The sequence below is a fragment of the Dromiciops gliroides genome, chromosome 1, assembly GCF_019393635.1.
Source record: "Dromiciops gliroides isolate mDroGli1 chromosome 1, mDroGli1.pri, whole genome shotgun sequence".
NCBI lineage: Eukaryota > Metazoa > Chordata > Mammalia > Microbiotheria > Microbiotheriidae > Dromiciops > Dromiciops gliroides.
Window position 1 is genome coordinate 678595320 of NC_057861.1, and position 25920 is coordinate 678621239.

Below are 25920 nucleotides of genomic sequence, written 5' to 3' on the forward strand. Positions count from 1 at the left end.
CTGTTAATTTCCTTTCTTATCAGTCTTAGTGAAATAACTAAAAAAGGCAGTTTGGAAGGGAGGAAACTCTGAACCCCAATATTACGGCGAGCCACCCAATTAACTCTCCCCATACTAAAAAGCCAGTCCATTTGGTTTTTTAAAAGCCAACTTGTATCACCCAGTGTAATACAGAGAGAGAAGAGAGAGAGTGTGTGTGTGTGTGTGTCTCTCTTAAGTTAAAATGTGCCCCTTCTATCTAGCCCTAAAAAGTTAGTAGGGCAAGCCTTCCCGCCACTGACTTCTACCCTTTAAAAAATGCAAAGAACACAGATACAAGCATAAGTGTGCACAATATAATTAGCACAGAGGCTATTTACAAACTGAAACCACTGGTTTGGGAATCACAATTTCTGAGACATCATCATGCAGAGTGACTTTTGTTCACACCACATGCGCAAAGACAGAACGGGCTAGAGTACAACAGGGACTAATACTGGAGAGGTTTCCACTAGAAAGGCTTGGAAAATACATAGTCTTCGCTCTTGTGAGCTTGCCAGGGATCACCTGAGGGAGCCAATCAATGGTCTCCAGGCTAGGCAGTAACCCTGCTTGTTCTCCAAGAAACTGATAAAGGAAAAGAGGGAAAACTTTCTAACACTTGTGGCAACGCTCCCAGGCAGAAAAGCAGGCTGTTCCTCATCTCAAATGTGAGAGCATTTCTCCTGTGGTCTAGCTAAAGAACTGACAACACCAGAAATCAGGTGAGAACAAGAGATTCTAAGGCTATTGTACTAAAGCCTGATGTTACAATGTGTAGTTTTTTTTTGTTTGTTTTAAAACGAAGGTGCACACACAGAGCTGAAATGTAAAATAAGAAAAGGTCATATAAAAAGGCTAGACACTAACAAAAATACAAGCCCAGAATCAGCTTTGTGGGGTTGGGCGGCTGGAGAAAGGGGTAGGACTATTTGCAGGTTATTTACAGGGTTGGTTTGTTGTTGTTTTGTGTTGTTTGGGAATGCGGGAGGGAGGGTAGAGGAAAGAAAGCATCAGTGTAAACAATTTGGACTCATTCCACAATACTGGCCCACATGAAATAGTTATTGATTTCTAAAGTAAAAAAATAGGCTCCCACCCCCACCCCCTCATAAATATGTACACACAAAAGATCATTGGACAGAGACAACCCGGCCGTATCCGGCTCAGCTGCCATTTGCTTACACAGGGCTGGCCCCCTGTCTGCTAAGGAGGTAATTAAGCCTCCTTGACCTCGGGAGGCACTTGACCTCTTCACATCTCCCTGGCCTCTCTACTTTCTACTCTCCCACATCAGTGAGAAACAGACTTGAACCAGGTGTGAACTAGCCACACAGCTAAGTCCATACCTGGCACCCTCACCCCAACAGTCTGCAGAGTGCCTTGCAAACCCAGACCTTACCTAGCTCTGTCCTTCCCTCTGTACCTAGGACATCTGAACTGATTATTTTAAAACTTTTGGCACAGAAGAAACATGATGGCTATGGAATAAAGCCACAACAATACTGGGAAAATTCAATCATGACACATGCAGAGGGAAAGGGAAAAACTGCACTAGTACCTCAAAACCAGAACTAGATTTCCATGCATTTATGGGGACAGGGTGCAGGAAAGAAGATATGTGGAGTCAAGATTTTATAGGCTCCCTATACATTCAAAAGAGGAGGCTATGCCAAGGGTCCGCACTGATGTCCATGAGCCTGACACAGCTCACCCCTCAGGAGGAGCTTCAAACAGGCCACAACTAGAAAATCTGGATCCAACTTCAGGTCTGCAGCACCAAGAGTCCTTTTGAAGGAATGCAGCAAAGGAGTTTTGTTTCATTTTTTAAAAAGGAGGTATAGTGATGTCCAAGAAAAGGGCTGAGTAGAAGGGTGCTTCAGGTCAGGAGAACAACATAATCCCAACACTCAGTCCCTTTGCTCCTCTTATTGGCTGCCCTTCAATGTGCAGACGCTGCTGATAAATGATCAGTCATCAATGGTTGGCAGCCAGAATGCCTGGAAGGACAAGAAAATCATTTCAGTTTTAAGCAAAGCAGAATGGACAAGTGTAAGCATTCTGCATTTAGGACCAAAGCAGGAGGGAAATTTGTATTTAAGGAAATGAGGCCCAAGGAGGGAAAGGGTCTAGGGTATGACCATACAAACATCAAGTGAAAAGAATCAGGATTCCAAACCAGTTATTTGGGCAGGGGAAGAGGTGTGAAGCACACTGACTGTGATCCTGTCTTCACTCATCATCCAGATTTATTAAGTACCTATTGTGTGCCAAGTACCATGTTATGGGAAGGGATACAAACCCAAGTAATGAAACAATCACCACTCACAAGGAGCTTATTTACATTCTAACAGGGACCACAAAAAGTACACATACTAATACACAAAGTAGTTCAATGTAAGGCAGAATGGATGGCAGGTGCAGCACTGGGGGCAGGGGGAGAGACAAAAGATGTTGCTGAAATGACATCTTACAGAAACTTGGCACTCTAGGAGGCAGATGTACAAATGCATTTCAGGTCTGGGTCATGAAAAGTGCAAAGGGGCAAGGATGAGAGATGGAGCTGATGTCGTTTGTGAGGAACAGAGGGAAAGCCAGTCTGGCTCCAGCAGAGAGTACGTGAGGACAAATAATATTCACTAAGTCCAGAGACAGGATGGGACCAAAGCTTTAAAAGCTAAACGGAGGAGTTCGCGTTTGATCCTGGAAACAATGGGAAGTCACTGGAGTTAAGTAGTGGAGTGACAAGCTCCAAACCACATTTAAGGAAAAGCACTTTGGCAGCAGTCCGGAGGTTCCAGTAACAAAGACTTGAGGCAAGGAGAGAAATATCAGGGGCTGCTGCAAAAATCTAGGTGAGAGGTGAACTCTGAGTAACAGGATGTACTGGAAGATGCTGTAATAGTAGAAATGTCAGAATTTGTCAATTGATTGGATTTGTGGAGTGAGGGAAGATGAAGACTCTACTGTGGTTACAAACTTGGAGCTGTGGTATAATAGAAAGTACTGAGCTGGAAGTCAGGAGACCAGAGTTCTAATCCTCCCTGTAGCACTAAACTAAGTCAACCTCTGCTTCCTCTTTTGTAAGAGCAAAGGATTAGACTTCAGAAAATCCCAATCGTACTGACATGCTAGGAATTTTTGGTAAGGAAAAGGGAACAACATATAACATGGGGCAAATTCTGCAGTAAAAATCCATGCCATGGCAAGCCCCTCCTCTCACCCCAATTCAGTTTATAGGCAGATGTGGGAATAAGCGCAGTATGGGGCCAGAAGAACTGAACAGCAGAGGCCTCTTTTCTAATACTGTTTAGGAGACGAAGGATTTTCCATGAAGTCCACGTCCACTAAAGGGTTAACCGCTGGACGCTTCTAGGGATCAAGAGAGCAGAGAAAAAGAACTCAATCTTGGACTGGGGATGTATGAACTAAAAAAGAAAGTAGAATAACTCAAAGGAGCCTTTCTACCCTTGGAGAGAGAATACAAAGAAGCCTGGAAGAGAGAGAAAACATTTTACCCCACTCCTTGGTAGCTTGAATTGGCCTCATGTGAAACCATATGTTATACACATGGAATAAATAACATGTGTACTTTACCTTGGTTGGTTATGTGAGCTGTAAAGCAGGGGAAACTGGGGGAGAAGGGTTCCTTCCATAGGAAGCAAAAGAAAATAAAGCAATAAATCCCAATCCCAAGGCCAGTATCTTTGGGGGAGACCAACTCTTGGTACCCAGCAAAAATCCTGTTTGGGATTGATCTGAGGCTATGATTTCTGTACACTTACCATGTTAGAACATGCGCTGGCAAAGGTCATGAACTTGGGATTGAATTGCAAACAGGTTATGGGACCAGTATGTTTCCCATCCAACACTGCCACCTTTATGCCACTTTCTCCATTCCAGACATGAATCTTGCCATCATCAGAGCCTAGAGATGAGGAATTAACTGCATTAAACTCAAGATCCATAGCAGAGGAAAAAGCACAAAGAACAAAGTCTTCAAAAAATCCTTTTCAGAATCATCCTTCCAAGAGAAATTCCCTGGTGTAGATGCAGAAAAGGGAATCAAGGAAGGGAGCACCTCACTAGGTTTCTTGGTATGTTCAGTCTCTATGAGGGATATTCAATGGCTAGAAATACCTAAAAAATGTCATCTGAAAGGGAGCTTACTATCTATTACTCTTCTTACCTACTTCACTAACTGGAATGATAGCCCCTCTTATGCTGAATCCTTACTTTACCTTGCTTGAAGATGTTACTGAAGTATACAATCCAGTAATATCCCTAAGATCTGTTATCACACTCTACCTAGCTGGGAAATTAGGCTTAACAGACTAAGCTGCACTGATAAAATCCATAACCAATTTACCTTTATGCAACTGTGGCAAAAAGGAAGAATATAATACTGCAGGTTGTCTCCAAAGTCTTAGTTTAGTTTTAATAGCTTAAAATGGCACTAAGACTTTGGGGACATACTATATTTTGCCTTGGATTCTATATTCTATCATGAACATTCCAGCTAATTCTCATTAATGACAGGCAAATGGTTGAGACCAAGTAATAAGTTATACTGTTAGTGGTACTTTTCCAAAAATTGCACCAATTTTGACAAGGATGAAGTTTTTTTTTTTTTAATCTCTCCAGGGAACAAGACTAGCATCTCCAATGTGGGTCTTAGGAGAGAAAGCTAACTTTTCTTTAAAGTTTTAGACCCACACTGTCAAATGCATACTAGTCACCTGCACCTGTGTTGGAAACACTTCCAAAAAAGCAATGCCTTCCTCCGGCATCTGCCCACAGTTTGACTCACTCCTAAGCCTCTCTACATTTTTTTTTTTTTAAATAACCTTAGAGTGGGGCAGCTAGATGGCGCAGTGAATAGAGCACTGGCCCTGGAGTCAGGAGGACTTGAGTTCAAATCCAGCCTCAGACACTTAACACTCACTAGCTGTGTGATGACCCTGGGCAAGTCACTTAACCCCAATTGCCTCACCAAAAAAAAAAAAAAAAAAAAAAGGAAAAAAAAATAACCTTAGAGTTTCCACAGACCAGGGATTCTAAATCATTTTTGTGCTATGTATCCTTTCAGCAGTCTGGTGAAGTGTCTGGAGCCCTTCTTCAAGTAATGTTTTTAAAATACATAAAATATGTAAGATTACAAGGGAAACCAGTCATATGAAAATAAGATTATCCTAATATTAAAAACAAGTTAAACATACCATCTGGTATGTTAGGATCCCCTGTTCTACTCCAATCCACGCCTAAACCAGAATCCTCTCTAAAACAAACCTATCTAAAAAGGAACCATCCAGGCTTTGCTCTAAGACCTCCAGTAAGGTTTGCCCCCTAGAGCAGCCCATTTGCTTCTGGATAGCTCTGTTAGGACATTCTTCCTTTTAGTAAGCTCACCTACCAATCTTCATTCTGCCCTCTTGATACAGGACAAATATAACCCCCATCTACAAGACAGTCCCCTACAAGACCTGGAGATAATTATCATACTCACCCACCCACAAAAGACATTTCTAGGCTAAAGACCTGAAACCATATTATTGTCCTTGCTAAAAATTCAGTGCCCAAATTTGATTGTAATACTTCAGATGTGGTCTGATCAGTATATAAAACATTTCAATCATTTTAATAACGAACACCATACTACTAGAGGAATTAAATGTTCAAAGTTTTTCCAAGTTACAAAAGCCAAAGAAGACAGGGAAATAGCTTACCAATCATAATAAACTGAGAATCTGGAGTAAAGGAGGCTTCCAATGTGACAGCTTTGCTGTTGTTATACCCCTAAAATAAAAGGATAAAAGAACTGTTCCCTTGTTATAGATTAAAAAACAAAACAAAACACGAATAGCTGACAACTCTAACTATACCCACCATCACCCAGGAAAGTTAACAATTTCTTTCTCTTGACCCCCATCCCACCTGCCTCTTCCCAGTGCTGTAAAGGTCACAAGATAAAGGTTACCTCCACTATCTTTTATAGTCTATGTTCTACACACACACACACACACACACACACACACACACACACCCCTTCTCTCTATATATATTCTAATGTCACATGTGAACATGACTCCCTCCCCCCACTCCTGATTACTCCCCACAATCCAGCTAACAGAAGACAGCCAACAACTCACCTATCTCAATAGGAATATAGCCTGGAGAGAAAAGAGTTTGCGATTTCAAGACTATAAACTTACCCCAAACGTATGCATCACTGCACCCTTGAATGCATCAATCAGGCGGATGAAACTGCCATTGGTAGATATGAGGATGAGTTTGCCATCATTGCTGAACTTTAAGCCTGTCCACTCACAGTTCCTATCATACTGCATTTTGAAGGTAGCAAACGGTCCCTTCAAATGGAAACAGAAAGAGAGGTTCATAAAGCAGCACCGGAACACCAAAATTACTTCTGATAATGAACCCTTGGCCATTTAAATTCCTTTTGGGCCAAAAGCAATAACTCACATTTACATAGTTCTTTATGGTTCACAAAACACTCCTCTGTGACCTAGAGAATATAAATCTAAGCCCCATTTGACATAGATATTATGAGATTAGCCAATTGTCCCACAGAGGGCAGAAATGGACATAAAAAACCTGAGTTTATGTTAGAAGTACAACGGTCTTTCCAATAAACCAAAATGCTTTTTAAGGACCAGAACAGGGTATATCTTATGTCATCTTGCCCAACATACACAAGATAACCTAGACAAGAGTTAAATTGCAAATTTCGGAAAGTTATATAAATTCCAGATAACAGCTACTTGATGGTGGCCCCAAACAATAGAAACTGAATCACAGTCACAAAGGAAGGTGCACATATTAAAATGATTTGTGATTCACTGCTTTAAAATATCACTTTCACAAATAAATTCTGCTATCACCCTCTACCACACCTCCAAATCCCACCCTGAACATAGGAAATGTTGAGAAAGAGTGAAAAAAATCAATACATTACCTTATCAAAGGAGCGAAGATCATAAAGTTTGACCATTTCAGAATTGACTCCAGCAGCAAAAATTAACCCTTCCGGGTCAAAAGAACAAACAGGTTTTCCTTGGAGATGCATTAGGCCCTAAGAGAAGAAGACAGACATTTTGAGAATTCACAGGAAATTATTTTGCTCAAATTAATATCACAGACCCACGGGGCACACAATAGTCATTCTGGATAACATTTACCTCTTGATAATCTGAAATTTGCGGGGAGGTAAGTTGAGAGGAGTTACACCCTCCATATTTGACATGGATTCTCTTGTATAGAATGAAAAGCACACCTAAGAACCCAGACTTTAGGTAGGCTACCAAATACAGCTGGAATGAAACAATCAGGATATTGCTCCAAGGTCCCAGGAAATCCCAATTAAGACAGTGAGTACTGATGGGACACAGCATACTATGCAACCCACACTGGATTTAGAATTCTCTTCCTTGCTGCCAGTTCTAAACATAATCATCATCTAGACACCTCAAAGTGAAGTTACCATTGTTATAGGACTTTTACATTTTTTTTAATCATTCAGGACTCTTGCAATTGTAATTAAGGTAAATTGAGACAAAGTTTATTGGCACATTCAATTTACTGGTAGGGCTAGCAATTACCAATAAAAGGGGTATCTCAACTTCTCAATCAGTCAAAAGATAAGATAGAGCTTACAAGTCTTCATATAATCTTAGGAAGTACAAGAGAACTAAGAACAGGAAGCATGAAACAATGATTGGTTAAATAGTCTGAAATTTGATAGATGAAGGAATACAACATGATTGGATAGGAGTCAGGAATGCAGGACTAGCAATATCTCCTGTCATTGTGCTGCTATGGAAAGCTACTTGGTGGTGGCCATCTACATGGCTAACAGGTCAGACTTTCCTCAAGGACAGCCAGCTTTGCAAGCATAACAGACTTCCTGGCACCCACCTGCATCTTTTGCAAGATAACAGATCTCCCTTAATTGTACAAGTGCATTAAGACATATAGAGACGATATATTTCTTTGAGTTAGGGTGATTTAAAGGACAACTTAATTCAGAGAGCAAAACTGAACTTCTAAACTTATTTTATTTTATTTTTTGCTGGGCAATGGGGGTTAAGTGACTTGCCCAGGGTCACACAGCTAGTGTCAAGTGTCTGAGGCCGGATTTGAACTCAGGTACTCCTGAATCCAGGGCCAATGCTTTATCTACTGTGCCACCTAGCTGCCCCCCCCCTTTTACTTCTAAACATTAATTCAGAGACTTAGGCAATGGCTCAGGCAATTTTACAATATGATGGGGGTGATACAGAATAGAATCAATGACAAAATGGAATCAGAATCAATCTGATTTTCTTAGGACTTAGGGTCATTCTTCCTGCAAATTTTGGTTAACTAAGTCTTTCTTCATATTAACCTCACTGACTGAAACCTCTCTCATAGGACATAAAAATTTAGAGTCTTAAACACTCCTTAGATAGGAAGTCAGAGTAAGAATCTCAACTATCCCTGACTCCTTGGCAACATGTAAATCATCCTCTTGCATCAGTCTGAACCTTCTAAATGTAGTTTAATCTGTAACTTGACTTCGTTTACCTACAGACTTTGTCTGATGAAGTTGTTTCTTTAGGAGATATATGAGATTATGACTGCTTTTTTGCTCAACCTTTATGACAATGAAGGAAGTATGGGATTGTGGATCTACCTTCTCTTTAACTTTTATGGTCTAAGAGAAATGTACAAGATTGCAATATGTTAAAGTCCTGTTTCTCTATCACTCTGATATAATTTTGCCTATAAGAAGCCTGGTTGGACTCATAAAGATTGTTCAGGTTTTCTCTGAGGCCTGAACCTATGCTTGAATATAATAATAAAACCTAGGTTTAGGTTACCTTTATAATTTCTCCATTATGGTAAATACATGCTTGGTAGCCACCACATTAACTTGGAGAATAGACATTTTTCCCATCAACCAATGTACCAGGAAATATAAATTTTGCTTAAGATTTAGAAAAACTCTCAAACTTAAAGAAATAACGCCATAAAGTTTTCTAACTCAAGAGTCAAGTTCCGTAACAAACTACACTATGTATTAAAACCTGTAATTTCAACAAAATTCTGATTAACAACAGACTCCTGGGGCCTGTCAATTCTTATGACTTACTTGGCAGTTAGGAGACCGAAGATCCCAGAGTCGAATGGTTTTATCCAGGGACCCAGAGATAAAAGTATCATCTATTGGTGACATGGACAAGGCTACCACTCTGAAATGTCCAAAGGCAATTCATGGGAAAAAAGGGAGAAGGGGTGAATAAAACAATAACAATAGTTAGCATTTATATAGCATTTTGCAAAGATTAAAGTGTTATATAAATGCTAGCTCTTAGTATTATTATTAAGAACTATCTTCACATCTACTTCTGGCAAAGACAAGTAAAGCCATGAGATGTTCATTTTTAAAAGCAATGCCATGTAACTTAGGAATATACATGTTCATTTTTAAAATCTGTGAAACCAGGCAAAAGTCATTTAACATCTCTCAGCCCCAGTTTCCTCATCTGTAAAAGGGGGATAACAGCACCTACACCTAACAAGGTTGTTGTGAGGTTTTCAAATGAGAGAGTGTGTGTGTACACACACACACACAGAATTAAGCAAACTAAAAGTACTCAATAAATACTAACTTTTTTGGGAGAGTCAGAGCAGTGAGGGTTAAGTGACCTGCCCAGGGTCACTGTCAAGTGTTTGAGGCCAAATGTGAACTTAGGTCCTCCTGAATCTGGGACTGGTGCTTTATCCACTGCACCACCTAGCTGCCCCCTAAATGCTTGCTAGCTTTTAACATTTATCTGTATTAGTGATACATACAGAGATACCTAAGTTCTGCCAGAGAGAGTCCCATCTGCTTTGAGATTTTAAAATGAACAAGTGTACATGCACACATAGATTAAAAAAGCACTAGATAAGAAGAGCCTTCTCCTGGTCAGACAATGGATATATACTTATTGTTACATAGCCTCAGTACTCCAAAAGACACTACCAAATGCAGAAGACCATTGAGGAACCAGAAAGTACACAGGGGAATAAATTATGGTGGGTTTTTTTGTTGCTTTGTTTTTCTTTTTCTTTAAAACAAAGAACAACTCTTTCTCTAACTACTTCAAGAGCCTAAAAGCTCCACAAGAATTCAGAACACTCTTTTTGGGCCTTACCTCTTGTTGTGTCCTGGGAAGTACCGGATGTATTTGTTATCATGCAAGGACAGGTAGCGGATTGTATCTGAAAGCACACAAAGCACCAAAGCAATACATTCAATCAGCTGAGAAGTGATTGGACCATTTGATTTGGAAAAGTTGTAAAACTGATTCATGGTCAGACAACCTAAATTCTTTTTAGAAAATGTCATCTTGTTTCCATATGTCTTTATCCATAGACATTACCATCTCCAAAAGGACACCCCCTTTAGTCAAGGATAGGAAAGCAGGTCAGCCAAACTACCCAAAATACCCACCCAGACGAATGCATGGTCTGCACCCACATAGGTGCAAAGAAGCAAGGGAGCAACATTTATTTGCCCATCTTAGTCAGAAGATTCTTAAGAACATAAAAACATCAAGTAAAACTTCTGAAATGCTAGGTTATGGTGGACAAAAAAGGTAGCTTGACTGGATTTTTCATTAAAACAATTCTTGGCAAATAAAAATTCATCCAAACAGTTACTACATATAAATTCTGGCATAAAATTGTTATTATTTTTAAATCAAAGAAAAAGATTCTGGCTCTCTGCACACAAGGAATTTTAGAAAATGATGATGTCCAAACTCTTCACTTTAGAGAGAGGCAGAGAAGGATCCCCAAAGTCCCTGAGCTAAGTCTGTGGCAGAATGTGAATTAGAACCTGGTTTTTAAACTTTGGTTATTCTTTCACCAGTACCACAGAACATGCAGACTGACTGATAGTTTGTTCCCACACAGGCTGCTAAAGCTAAGCGCATGGGAATGACTTGGTCTTTTTAAGACACATAAATAAAATTATGCTTCATCAAATGTCAAAAGTTAAGTCCAACAAAGTAAAAATTTCCAACCCTACTAGGTCTTAAGACTGTGTAAGCTTCTTAATACAAAAAAGACTTGAATGACTGTTGATCAACTCCAGCCTGTAACTTTCTTAAAAGGAACTTAACCATTTAAGTAATGATCAGGCTGTGATAAATACCAAAGAATTAATTACTCCTAGAAATGTTTGTGGGAAAATAAGTATTCCTTTCATTTGAAAAACAGAAAAAGGGTGAAATGCTAGAAAGAAGGCTAAGGAGTACTAAGAGTCCTGTAAGGTAAAGAGTAGCACTGAGGGACCACTGGTAAAAGAGGCTATAGGAAAAGATACTCATAAACAAAAGGAAAGATGCTGGGGAAAGGTACCCAGTGGAACAGGATATAAAGTCATTTTTAATGAGGTATCTCATGACCAGCTATGAGGAACAAGCGATATCTTTAAAGACTTTCCATTATAACATCCTTAGGTTTCTAAGTATTTCAACAACTGCTTGATAATGCTATCTACTTGTAATCTATGTGACAAATAGCAAGGTCTAGCACCTATATTATAATCTCAGTTTAGTAAGTGCAGTGAATTTAAGGACTAGTAGTATTTTTCAGTACTTTAACCTACCCACAAAGAATCATTAGATCCCTTTTCTGTTAGAAAGAGAGTTACCTGGTTTCACAGAGGAAGGCAGGAAGACCGTCCCCATGCTCTGCTACAAACCATTGTTGGTGGCAGCGCTCTGTCCCTGGCAAGGCAGTGGCCTGTACAGTTATCTCCTGTACCGGGTGGTATCATAGACCCTCAAACTGTACAAACTACTACCTCAGCCTGGAATCAGGCAGAAGGAAACAGGGTCGAGGCTGGAGCTCTTCATGAAGAACAGGGGGGAATTAGGGTTACAAGAAAGGCAGCATCTTTAAAGTACAAAACGAGCAAGGTATCTTCTTTTACTTGGAGCCTAGATGAGAAGCTTTATATACATGTCTCCTCATTGCATATAAGAAGATTTTAAATCAGAAGAAAAAAGCCCAAGAGGAAAAACTTCCAACTCTTTAAGTTTGCAATTAAACATTCCCTGTGAAGTGAATCCTAATTATTCCTTCTTAGTTCAAACGCCCTGACTACACTGTTTACTTAGAAAACTACCTATATACAGAAGTTGACAAGTTTGAAAGAAAGATACTCACTAAATCAATTTATATACAGGAAAAGTCTCCTAAAAAAACCCCACACTCCCACCCACCTCCCTCAGAATAAAGCAAACCTGCAGGTTTAACTAAGACAGTAATTGAAACAATTCTTGTTCAGTGATACACTGGAGCACATGGTCTAAGCTAATAAGAAGACCGGCTAGTAAAGTAGAAATAGCCATCACAACCAAATACTCCTTCTAATGGGGAAAACCTATACGAAGTAAGAAAGTTTTAACTGAGACACAGCCCACCTACTACAGAAAAGAACTCACGAGTCTGGTTATCAGTTAAGAAAAACTATCCAAACCCAGATGGCTGTGGCCTGTGTTTTTAACTAATATGAGTTAGAAGGAATTAAATTCAAGTCAAATTTAAGTTCATCCAAGAAGAATGAAACAGTGTCAAGAAAGGATCAGTATTCTATGACAGCAATTTCTTTTTTTTTTTAGTGAGGCAACTGGGGTTAAGTGACTTGCCCAGGGTCACACAGTTAGTAAGTGTCAAGTGTCTGAGGGTGAATTTGAACTCAGGTACTCCTGACTCCAGGGCTGGTGCTCTCTATGACAGCAATTTCAAAACGTTAAGGATATAGTCGAAAACATACTGAAATGTCATTATCATGCATTGAATAAACGAAATCCTTCTTGAACCATGTTTTCCTGTACATTACCTTGTGTGTAAAGTAGTTTCTTTTCTTTTTTTTTTAAATTTTTTTTTTTTTGCAGGCAACGGGGGTAAAGTGACTTGCCCAGGGTCACACAGCTAGTAAGTGTCAAGTGTCTGAGGCCGGATTTGAACTCAGGTACTCCTGAATCTAGGGCCGGTGCTTAACCACCGTGCCATCTAGCTGCCCCCGTAAAGTAGTTTCTTAACTATATGCTAAGCCTACCATTTAAAATCACTTCTATCTCTTGGGTCTATTAAGATGTTTCCCTCTTGTTTCTCTAACCCATCCCCATTTCAAGTGATGACATATACATCTAACTTTCTGTTCAAGGCACTTCTGAAGTAAAAGCTGTCACCTGTTTCTAGTTTCCTTTCTGTTTATATGGCTGGAGTAACAAGTTCTATTACAATGTATTTAGTCTGAGGGACTTTGATACAAGCAAAATTTTCAAAATATTCTTTTAAAAATGTAAATTCTAGGCATTGTTTTACAAGAGAGGCAGGGGAGTAGGTAGTAGTCTTAAACATCTTACGGGAAAAAAGGGAAAGCTTACTTACCATCTATTTTGTTAGAACTGTACACTACAGTGTTTGCTGCATGTGTGTATCTGATTAGGTCCACTCCATACTTCTTACTGTACAGTGTTCTCTTTGGTCTGGGGAAATAAAAATGAAGAAATCCCAGAAAGGGAACATTAAACAAGTTCTCTCACAAAATAAACCAACTCACACACAACATTATAGAGCAGCACCATCCCCACCCCAAATAATCCTTCACTTAAAGTTCTGAATTCTAAATTTTCTCTCTCCTCCCCCCCCCCCCCAGACAGTAAGCAATCAGATATAGGTTACACATGGAACAGCACCATTAGTACAGGCACCTGAGTTTAATTTAGCTGGTGATCTTTTGTGGAATAGCAAACAACTGCAACCTTATATAAGCTGGGGAAAAGGGAAACACTACACTGAGGGTTCAAGACAAGCCTTCATCTCTAAAGTGTCTAAATGACAAGTAAAATAAAGAATTTGATGGATTCTATCTTTAATTCCTGAGGAGAAAAAAAAAATTTCAGTTGCTTTAAGAATTTAAACAACTAAGGGGGCAGCTAGGTGGCACAGTGGATTCAGGAAGACCTGAGTTCAAATCTGGCCTCAGACACATGACACTTGCTAGCTGTGTGACCCTGGGCAAGTCACTTAACCCTCACTGCCCTGCACCAAAAAAGAGAGAGAAAGAGAGAGAGAGAGAGAAAGAAAGAGAAGAAAAGAAAAGAAAAAAGAAAGAAAAGAAAGGTATAATCAACTGCTGAAGTTGGTCATTAAACTTCCCACATAGCTACTGCAGACCAAGCTAGAGGTGAGCTTGGTAACAATTTCATTTCACTGAAAAGCACTTTTAAACACTTCTAAAGTTATTACTTTTGGTCAATTCTTTTCCCTTGACACCCAAACCATGGAGGACCCTAGGCACAAAGTCATGTGTGTATACTCACACACACACACACACACACGCGTAAAAAAAAAAACCACACACATGTATATATATGACCAATCCAAGAGCTGTACAAAATAATCTTATGAATATTAAACTGTTTACTAATCTTTGCAATATAAAAGAAAATCTTGTTCAAATCAACAATTTTTCACAATGAGGATGGCTAAAGAATATATAATACTACAGTCTGCCATAAAGAGACTTTATTTATCCAAGTTTCAATGAGACAAGAAATTCTGTACTATCCTTTTATGAATCCTACAGTTGAATTAATCGTTCTACTCCTTTCACAATCCCCTACTCCCTACCAGAGTAACACCCCACACAAAACTGTATCTCCATTAAATTTTCCCTAACCCTTTCCTTTCTGCCCCCACCCCTCTCCAATAGCTGAAAGAACTGGATCACCTCTGAACTTGCATTATTCATTTTTATCCACCTAGCCTCTCCTACAAGATCAGAAGTTCTCTGAAAATTGGTCCTATGACCTACTATCTTGCACATTAAAAAGTTTAATGTCTGCTGAATGAATGGAAATGTTTTAGCTTTGGTCTGCAGGTGAATGCTATATTTGTATAACTAACCTACTGTGAACACTGGATTTGAAACTAAATAATTCAGGTTCAAATCTTGGTTGTCACTATTTGACATTAGACAAGTCATCTAACTCTGGGCCTGTTTCCTCATCTGTAAAATGAGAATCGTGGACTAGATCAGGGCTTCTTAAACTTTTTCCATTCATGACCCCCTTTTGCCTGGGAAATTCTTACTTAACCCTGGGTGTATAGATATATAAAATAGGTATACATAACCTTTTACTGTTGCCAAATTTTTTCACAACCCTCACATTCAGTTATGTGACCCATATGGGGTTGTGACCCATATTTAAGAAGCTTTGGACTAGATGACCTCTAATTTCTTTTCATCTCATACATCACCAACACTGATGCTCACTGGGTACCCAAAATATAATTCAAATCATATAAAATATGAATGAGTTGTTAACTACTTATCAATCTAATTAAATTAGCCCCTATTTAGGAGGGGCTGGGGGAGGGAGAAGAGAGAAGACAGCTAGATGGTGTGGTGGGCAAAACACCAGGCCCGGAGTCAGGAAGAATTGAGTTCATACCTGGTCTTAGGACATTTACTAGCTGTGTAGCTCTGGGCAAGTCACTTAATCCTGTTCACTTCACCTCCTCATCTGTAAAATTGGCTAGAGAAGGAAATGGCAAACCACACCAATATCTTTGCCAAGAAAACCACAAACGAGGTCACAAAGATTTGGACAGGACTGAACAACAAAGCTTTTTGGGGGGGAGGGGAAGACAAAAATTAATCTTAGGAGCTAACAGGCAAACTGAGTTACAGCTTGAATAATGGACAGCTTTATCTTCATTTAGTCTATATATGGTAGTAAGAATATAAGCAGTTAACATCTATGTGAAAGAGAATTCTATAACCAAAACTTTCAGTTTCCATACCCAGACACGGTACACTTGAAGGGCAGCTAGGTGGCATAGTGGATAAAGCACCAGCCTTGGATTTAGGAGGACCTAAATTCAAATCTGGCCTCAGGCACTTGACACATTCTAGTTGTGTGACCCTGGGCAAGTCACTTAACCCTCATTGCCCCACCCCACCCCCTCCCAAAAAAAGAGAAAGTAAATCTATCTGCTTGTCAGACATGGTACACTTTCTCACATTTACCAATAAAGCTTCTGAGGAAATGCAATAGCAGCTGAAAATAGGTTGTTTACATTTTTACATTCCTGTCCTTGTTGGGGGGAAGGGGGTGGAAGATGCCAGGGGCAAAGAACATTTCTATGCTATACCTTGTTTGAAGGAAAAATTAGTTTCTTTTCTTAGTTTAATTTTTTTACATACCAGTCATTTTTTTCACACACACAAACATATATACATATATATATATTTATTTTCCAACCCACCCTCCCTTATAACTACAGTTATAACTGTAAGCAACTGTTGTGACACTTAATGCAGCACTCTGTGATAGTACCTCCACAAAATTAGTTTCTGATTTCATCAGTTGTCATAGGTGGTCTTTATGAATGATTCCCACTTTAAAGAGCCACTATACAGACTTTACAACATTTACAGATTATGAATTAAGAAAATATTGCAATAATGAGGTTTGGAGAGGAAATGGTTAGGTATGCGTTTAATTATGTCTTCTTGGTAGAACATGTAAGAAGAGTTAAGTTGGAAGAGAGAAGAAAGGAATTGGAAGGATGTGTTAAGGCAAGCAAGCATCATCATGAGAGCACTGTAATGATTGGAATGACGCCACCTGCTGGAGAGGTATTGTAGGAAAGCTCCACCATGAGGAGCAGGCATCTGAGGGCAAGCCATGCTGTCAGGTCCTTGGCGGCAGGAAGTGCTGTTTCCTCGTGGGTACTGTCTATCAAAACTACCAGCCAATCAACTTGAGGAGCTCCCCATTTGTGGGAGGAGAACATGAAGTAGGAAGTGGACCCTGGAGGAGGAGGATTTCTCTCTCTTTTGGTTCCTGACCTGGACATGTACCAGGTCAGCTGATGAGGTCTCTAAGAAATAGTTAGATTTTTACCTTTTTCTCTGATCCTAATGCTCTTTAATAAATACTTAAACACTTAAATACTCTTGCTAAAGCTTATAATTTATTGGCGACCACTCATTAGATTTTAGATAGTATAGCTAGAATTTTAGCCCCTTACAGCACCGAGAAAACAGTAGAACAGAATTGTTTTGTCTTTCTGGGACTCATTTTCCTCAACACATAAAATGAAAGGATTGGACTAAATGAACTTTAAAGTTTCCCCTATTCTAACATAGTGATTCTACATCAACAATGAGCATCACCTGGTGCCAAAATCCAGGAGGCAGGATATTCCTTTTTCTCCTCACCACAACACCCTGAGGTAAGACTCCTTCTTATCCCTCATGTCTGACCCCTGTCCCTTGTGGATGGCAGGCTCCTGTCATTTGGACCAGAGTGCTTGGGAGATGCCCCAAAAGGTGTCTAAACTCAGTTTAGAAGCATCCAAGTAGTGGCCTGGCCAGCCCTACTCCTAGGCATGGGGAAGCGAGAAAGTATTCTGAGTATTCTTTGGGATGTATTCTGAACAAATGGGCTGAATTTGACCTTACAGACTTGAAAAAGCTTATGATTTTTTATCATAATAGCACCTGGCCGCAATTTAAGTTGAAATCCAAAGAAGTCTGGCAAAAGAAGCCTCTCCCTTCTCAGGATTCCACTGATCCATTAGATGCGGCCAAGGTCTTACAAAGAGGATGGGACTAGCTGGTCTTTCTGGCACCCCCTCTGAAACTCTTTTTTTCCTCACCGTCTACTCTCTGTACCCTCCCTGCTGTACCCTTATGCAGTAAAAGTGGAATATGACTGGTAAAGGTAAGTAGATTGAAGGTAAGAGAAGCGTCAGATCAGAATCTGAAAGAAACAAGATGTGTGCAGTTACAGAGGTGACAAAATCCACTAGAGAGATGTGTATATTGAAGGGAAAGTGGGAAAGTTTTAAGTATGAAGGAATGACAGGGGTGAAGGGCAGAAAGAAAGTCATAATCTGTTTGCACTGACAGTGTGAACAGAGAATTTGAGAGCAAACCGTTTAGAAAATTTGAGGGGGAAAAAGGAGCTTACTGTCACTTTAAAAATCCTGGTTCCTGGTTATCTAGGGGCAGGTTTGGGAACTATGCCAGTGCAAAATCTCAAGGTGAAGGAGGAAAAAAAAGCTTCCCTTTGGAACAGAACTGATACTCAACCCTTTCTTGGCTCACAAATAGAGAATAGGTTTGTATGAGTCTGGGAAGAACCAAAAAGTAATTGTGTTTGATTGGAACATCTAGTTAGATATTTATGGAGTCTTGCAAACTAAAGTCAAGTACTGATCAATTTTAAAGTAACTTTTAAATTGGTGTATGTGCGTGTGTTAAAATTGGAGACAACTGTAAATTATGAGACTCCCTTTAATTTGTAAACTTGCCAGGTTTCTTGAAACCATCTGTGTAGGCAGTCTTCTGCCTAGAGGAAAGAACTCGTTATGGGTTATGAAATTCCTAAACAAAGAATTGTCTTACTGAGAATTGATGAGTTATGGGGCAGCTAGGTGGCGCAGTGGATAAAGCACTGGCCCTGGATTCAGGAATACCTGAGTTCAAATATGGCCTCAGACACTTGACACTAGGTCACTGTGTGACCCTGGGCAAGTCACCTAACCCTCACTGCTCAAAAGAAAAAAAGTGAATGTTAGAATTGATGAGTTTGCTTATTATATAAAAATAATTTCTAATGATTGATCTTTACACCAGGATAAATTAAAAAAAAAGAAAAAACCACAAGTGAAAGATGTGAAACCTCTTACATGTGTCTCCTGGTAAACTTTTTTTGCTCACTGCAACTCCACAAAAGTAGAAAATAACTATCTAGCCCTAAGGTGAAATTTGCTATAAAATAAAATATTTTGGGAATGTAATTGATACTGTTTTGAGTTTTGAATTCAGGTATAGTTGTCTGATGGATCATTAAGTCAGCATTCCACCACCCCAGAGAATGTCACAAGTTACTCAGAGGGAAAAAGCCAAAAGGACCATCTTGGTCTTGCCTAAGGTAGGCTCCTTCTGGTTCAGTTTTCCCATTGTGTTCCTGTTGAACAGGAATGTTTTCCACCTAGCTATTCCTGAGACTGGCTACGTAGTGGAATTGTTACTGCATGACAGGTTGTCACCTGTGACTCTTACTTGGAAGTCAAACAGAGTTAAGGATGCTTTTCCCTGCCATATATGTACCCTTAGGCTTAAGCCTGAAGGACCAATTTGATTCTGTTATAATCATGCCCTTGCTTTTTCTTTTATACCAAATTTCTATGATCGAAGCAAGTAGTCGGTAGAAGATATGAGCACAATGCAAATATATAAGATCTTATTGTTTTCAGTCTAAATGTTCCATATCACAAATAACTAAGCAAATTAGGCTTATCACCTGCCTGTTACTACTTACCATTATAAATTTTTTTTTTTTTAGTGAGTCAATTGGGGTTAAGTGACTTGCCCAGGGTCACAGAGCTAGTAAGTGTTAAGTGTCTGAGGCCGGATTTGAACTCAGGTACTCCTGAATTCAAGGCCAGTGCTCTATCCACTGCGCCACCTAGCTGCCCCCCCATTATAATTGTTTAAGTAAATTTATTTGTGTAACATTGAACCTGGGTGTGGAAAGCCTCCACCTGCAAGAGTATTATTACTTATGTTTTTTGTTTGGTTTTTGTTTCTTGGTGGGGCAATGAGGGTTCAGTGACTTGCCCAAGATCACACAGCTAGTGTCAAGTGTCTGAGCTCAAATTTGAACTCAGGTCCTCCTGAATCCAGGGCTGGTGCTTTATCCACTCTGCTGCCTAGCTGCCCCCACTTATGTTTTTATGTAAAGGATGGAATCCTTAATCGAATCTGATCCTCTGAAAGCAACTGGAATCAATTCTAGTGGAAATTTTTTTTTTTAATTTATTTTTTGGTGAGGCAATTGGGGTTAAGTGACTTGCCCAGAGTCACACAGCTAGTAAGTGTTAATTGTCTGAGGCCAGATTTGAACTCAGATACTCCTGAATCCAGGGCCTGTGCTCTATCTACTGCGACACCTAGCTGCCCCTCTAGTGGAAAATTTTAAGGAAGCAACACCACCACCTGACAATCCTGCATGTCAAATGTAAATAATTCTAATGGGACATTAAAGTCTCTGAAGTTTTAAGTCGACAAAGAGTTAATATACCGAGATGCAGGTATAAGATTTAAGCTATTTACCCAAGAAATTCTAGTCCTTTCTATATTTTAAACAACTAAAGTGGATGAGTATCTGGCTGTCATCTGTTACTAGTTATGCATTTTCTGTGTATAAAACAAAGTCCTCAGATATTTTGTTTTTAAAAACTAATATAAGAATAATTACGTATGGATGCAATAGTGCTGGGGAACCAAACTGTTATGGTGAGGCAATTGGGGTTAAGTGACTTGCCCAGGGTCACACAGCTAGTAAGGCCAGATTTGAATTCAGGTACCCCTGACTCCAGGGCTGGTGCTCTATTCACTATGCCACCTAGCTGCCCTATTGAGCATTTTTAAGCAAAATCATTTGTGTTATATTGAATTTAGGGATGAAAAAGCATCCACCTAGCATGAGTACTAGTTATACCAAGATAAGATGTGATTTTTTAAAAAGTTAATTTCTCTCTGTTACAATGTGGGAACCTGGGGCTGGGGTTCTTGGATTCTCTCTTGGTTGCCCCCTTTTGCTCTTATAGTATTATTGGTTCTTGTCCTTTTGACTTTTGGCCCTTGCCTCTTTAACCTCTTGGTAAAGTTCGTTTCATCCAGTCTCACAGCTTTCAACCTTATAGTATCAATGACCACGGCCTCTTCAATATGCTTGTTAAGTTTGTGTTTTCCAGGATCCAAGCCCTATACCTTCAACTCAGGGATACCGATGCCACTAAGATTCTCCTTGCTTAGGTTCATCATGTCCACAGAGCCAGAGCCAACTTACATCCCTTCCCACCTGGAAGCAATTATTGAAGAATGACCTTTAATCCTGTTCCTTAGAAATTAAAAGGGAGAGAAGAATGAGGTGGGTATGGATCAGAAGTAGCAGACTAGCATTGAGAAAAAACTAGTGGCCAGACTGTTTTGGTTTTCAGTTCTGTAGCATGAAAGGGCCCTCTTCTCTACTAAGGAAGAGCTGAAATATGTAAACCTCTGCAGGGATAAGGATGCAGTTAGAGCCTTCTCCAGAGCATCTTAATATCTGTTCCAAGATACTGCCTAGCCCAAGGATAGAGTTTCTGAGGCATCATGACATTCGCTAGATAAAATATTTTGCTTAGGTGCCACAAAAGGGGAGTCCCCAAAAGTACGGAAGACCCTTAGCATGATTTTTCTTTGTTTACCCTGTCCCATAAAAAGTTAGCAATTTATTTGCTTCGGGGAAGTTGAGACTTAGATCTCTCCTCCAGATCAGCTGCTCTAATTGCAACAAACCAAATCCTACTTTTATCTAAATTATGGGTATTCAAGTTTAATGTTTTAACAGAGGATATCCAAGAACCCCCCCACACACACATATCATACCCACATCAACAAAAAGTTTTTTGAAAGTGAAATCATTCAATGATTAGATGGATATTATTTTTAAATCTTTCTAAAGAATTTTGAATGTATTTTGTTTTAGCATTATTTATGCCAGGTCTTGAAGAGAGCAGAGATTTTCTGTTATTTAAACTTTAAGTTACCACAGGATAGTCTAGTGCTCTACACTGGAGCTTCTTAACCTGGAGTCTGTGAACTTTAAAAAAATCTAGGGGCGGCTAGGTGGCGAAGTGGATAGAGCACTGGCCCTGGAGTCAGGAGTACCTGAGTTCAAATCTGGCCTCAGACACTTAATACTTACTAGCTGTGTGACCCTGGGCAAGTCACTTAACCCCAATTGCCTCACTAAAATAAATAAATTAATAATCTATATATTTCAATATAATTGTTTCCTTCATGATCCTTGGTTTTTTACTTTATGTATTTGAAAACGTGATTCTTGACTAATGTGGAATTAAACTGACTGTAATGTATAACTTATATTAGATTGCTTGCTGGCTGGCGGGGGGGGGGGGGGGGGGGGGGGGGGGATTTGAAACTCAAAATCTTCCAAAAATGAATTTTGAAAACTATCTTTACATGTAATCGGAAAAAAGGAAAATAAAATACTATTTTTAAAAAATATGATTCTGAGTTCATAGGCTTCACCAGACACTTGCCAAAGCATCTGAACCAAAAATGTTCGGAACTCCTGCTTTACACAAAATAAGTGCCCTAATAATACACAATTGTGAAAGTAAAAGGATGAAAAATCCATGAGGAAAATGCTTAGCAACTAGTATTTATTTATTTAGAGGCAATTGGGGTTAAGTGACTTGCCCAGGGTCACACAGCTAGTGTCAAGTATCTGAGGTTGGATTTGAACTCAGGTCCTCCTGAATCCAGGGCCAGTGCTCTGCGCCACCTAGCTGCCCCTCAACTAGTATTTATTTTAATCATTTTTCTATTCCTAAATTAAGTCCTAATTGAAATGCAGATGTTAGGAAAACTTTTCATCCTCCTGATATACAAGGGAAAAAACTAATCTTTCTCAAGCTTTAGCAACTTGGACTCATACTAAGATTTAGAAAAGCCCTTTGAAAGATGATCTCTTCCAGTATCCTGATTTTATGTGAAAAATCTGAGGCCCAGGAGGTTTAAATGGTTTCTGCACAAGGTTACACAACCAGTAGGCAGCAGAGCGATACAAGAGTGTAGTTCTCTTTAATCTCATTACTTTCCCAGTCATAAGTAAGTGTGATCAAAGGAAAAAAAGGAAAGAAAGGGTGAAGAAATTCATGCTATACACTGAAAATCAGCTGACAAACCACTCAATAATCATTCAAAAGACTATCATAAAGTCTATTAGATTACTTCCAATAGGCCCAAAAAGTGACCTTTTTGTTCTGTTTCCAACATAAAAAACACAAGCACAGTAAACTACTAAATCCCTTCAATTCAAACTTGTCTGCATATCTCAAGCAGTTCCACCGACCCAAAGTTCATTCAAGGACACAGACAAGGGCAAAAGGCTACCTACCAGTAGTCTTGGTCATTGAGAATCTAGTCTACCCATTCCCTCTAAAAAGCCTACTATTAAAGGCTACTCCATAGTCCAAATTTAATGTTTCTCTACACCATTTTATAATACACACCATTAACAGACTCTTCAACAAAATTATTGCCAGTCTTTTTTTTTAAAGACCTCTAACATAAGAATGCTAAAAATCTTTGGAGTAAGGAAAAAAACCTCACATAAATTAAATACATCAGATAATCCAAACTCAATTAAAATTGTAAAACAAACAACCAAGCTGTCTTAAGACTATAAAACCCACAAAACAGTCTTGTTCCTAAAAACATACAGTTTGAGACAAGAGAAACTTAACATAGTAAAATAAAAATCTAGGAGACATACAAAGAAAAGAAATCTATCAAAGATTTAAAAATAAACGGAAAAAGTCTGGACCTGGAATGAAAATATATAAAAGTTGAGGATTGCTAGTATTGACCATTAGCTTTAGGAAAAACACGAATGCATCTCATCAGGGTTGGATATGTAGTAATAAAGTTCATTGTCACAATATTTGGCAAAAGAGGTGTGGAAGCCTGGTAGGAATATTAAGTTTGAGAAATGGACCACTTAAATTAAAATTGACAGACCAGCCAAGTTCCCTTGAGTAAGCAGCCCCCAAAAAACCAAACCAAAACAAACCAAAAACCTCACTCATTCCACCACACCCAGAAAACAAAACACCAACATTAAAGGTTAAGTTTAAAGTAGTACATAGAGTCCTCCATAACAGACACTGTTATACTTCACGAAAGAGCCGAAAAAGCAAGACCACGAAGAACTGGAATTATTAAGAATGTGCTGATTCGGTAAGAACTAAGTGAGGAAGTTTAGTGGGCAGGGGTTATAAAACAGCCGAAAGTTTAACTGAGGTCACTCGGGATGTGACCAAATGCTTACATTGTTTGAAGAAAATCAACATGTCTTTGCAATCTTGGTGCAACAGCTTGCTAAACCTTACCCTCACCCCCAACAATAACCAAAACATAAAAAGACTATTTGCTCAGTGACTGAAAAAGTGACCAGAACGTTTATGTCCTGGTGGAGTGTGTTTAAAAAGGTACCCAAAGGATTACAGTCTGAAAGCATCAGAACACACAGAGGTTTAATGGGGCAAAGGGGGAAAAGCTCTCAATCCGTGTCAGAGATTTTGTCCGTGAGGGCAGACTGTGATCAGAGAAGAAAGCAAATGGCTTCATCGGATGAAGAACGCGCTTTTAATGTCGAGGAAAGGGCAGCGCTTCGGGGATCAGACGTGGGTCCCGGTGTGACCTTGGACCAGTCACTTCCCCCGGATGAGACCGTGTCGCTCATCCACCAAATGCCGGGATGGAAGGAGAAAACCACCTTTATTTCGACACGATTGGTCTCCTTTGCAAGCCCTGGCATTTCACGTTAGGCGCTTAAGAACGTTTTCTGGGAAGGGACCCGAAAGGGCACGACTTCCCGGGAGGCCCCGGGGGCGGCAGGGCCGTCCGGGCGCCAGTGCCCCGTAAAATTGGGGGGCTGCAGCCGGGAGGGGGGAGGACGCGCACGCGGGCCCCACATTACACACACGCTCCTCCTTCCACCGACCAGCGCGGGGCCGGGAGCGGGAGGCGTCCGGGCGGAGCTCGGGCCCGTCCGCGCCTCAGTGTCCCGGGGATCAACGCCCGCCGCCGCGCGGCTTCGGGGCCGGCGGGCGTGCAGGCGGGGAGGGCCGGGGGCGCGGGGCGCGGGGCGGCGCGAGGCCTCGGCGGCCCGGGGGCGGCTCACTCACTTGCCCTCCTGACAGTCGTACAGGACGATGGAGTCATCGTCGCTGCTCGAGATGACGGTCTCGCCATTGGGACTGAAGTCGAAGCAGTTGATCTTGTCCGAGTTCTCCCGGAACACCTTGGCCACGCGGAAGCTCCGCAGCACGATGTCCGTCAGCTTCATGGCGCCGGGGCCGAGCGACTAGGAGGCCGCGGGGGGGGGGGGGGGGCGGGGAGCGCCGGCGGGGGCGGGGAGCGCTGGAGGAAGCAGCAGCAGCAGCGGCGGCGGGAAGGAGGGTGGGAGGGGGGCCGCGAGGGCTGGGGGAGGCCGGGGCGGGGCCCCCGGGCGAGGCGAGGCGAAGTCGAAGGAGAGTCGGGGCGGCTGGCTCGCTGTCCCCCTCTTCGACTCCTTCCTCGTCGTCGTCGTCGTCCCTCGGCCTGGGCCGCGAGGCTTCTTCTCACGGGCTCCTCAGGGCAAGCCGGCGCGGCTCCGGCTCATTGTGTCCGCCATTTTGGGGCGAGAGGCAGAAGCAGGGGGCGCGGGGGGCGCGGAACCACCGCCGCTAGCGTAGTGCACTGTGGGAAAGGAATCAGGAGGGGGGGGGGGCTGGCGCGGGCGGGGGGAGGGGGCGCGGGGGGCGGCGGAGGGAAAAGGTGGGAACCGATGTGCCGCAGAGTCTGACGGGAATCATCGAAAGGCGGGGGAGGGCGGTGACGTCACCATCCCGAGAACCGACTTCCGCGGGGCCGCCGTCTCCGGTAGGCCCTGCCCCCTAGCGCCGCGGGGGAGGGGAGGAGAGGAGATGCTCTTCCTGGGGCTCCTCTTCCCAGCTGGTACCCAGTGACGGGATGGGGCTTAGGCAGTTTGGGACAGAGCTTTTTTCGCCAGCTGGCCCAAATTTCCCCAAGGGAAATCTTGAGGCCAAGTTCCAGCTCCGGCCACCCGCCCCTCCCCCCGCTTAATAAAGGACCCTTAGACAGCTGTGAAATCCGTTTTCTAGGATTTCCTATGTGTGTTTGCTTCTAGATCTAGACCTTGGCATTCCTGCAAAGGGCTATGGGAAGGTTATTTATTG

At 41.1% G+C, this 25920-nt stretch overlaps 1 protein-coding gene across 1 annotated transcript; it reads right to left on the minus strand.

Annotated features, from left to right (window-relative positions):
* Positions 1-315: 315 nt before the first annotated feature.
* On the minus strand, positions 316-25073 carry WDR82 (WD repeat domain 82). Its single transcript, XM_043965002.1, has 9 exons — positions 24868-25073; positions 13471-13568; positions 10218-10284; positions 9170-9269; positions 6995-7111; positions 6231-6386; positions 5745-5814; positions 3804-3946; positions 316-2018 (listed from the first exon to the last, which is right to left on the minus strand). Exons 1-9 carry the CDS (start codon positions 25026-25028, stop codon positions 1989-1991), a joined length of 942 nt encoding a protein of 313 aa, XP_043820937.1. The 5' UTR covers positions 25029-25073; the 3' UTR covers positions 316-1988.
* Between the last annotated feature and the right edge of the window lie 847 nt (positions 25074-25920).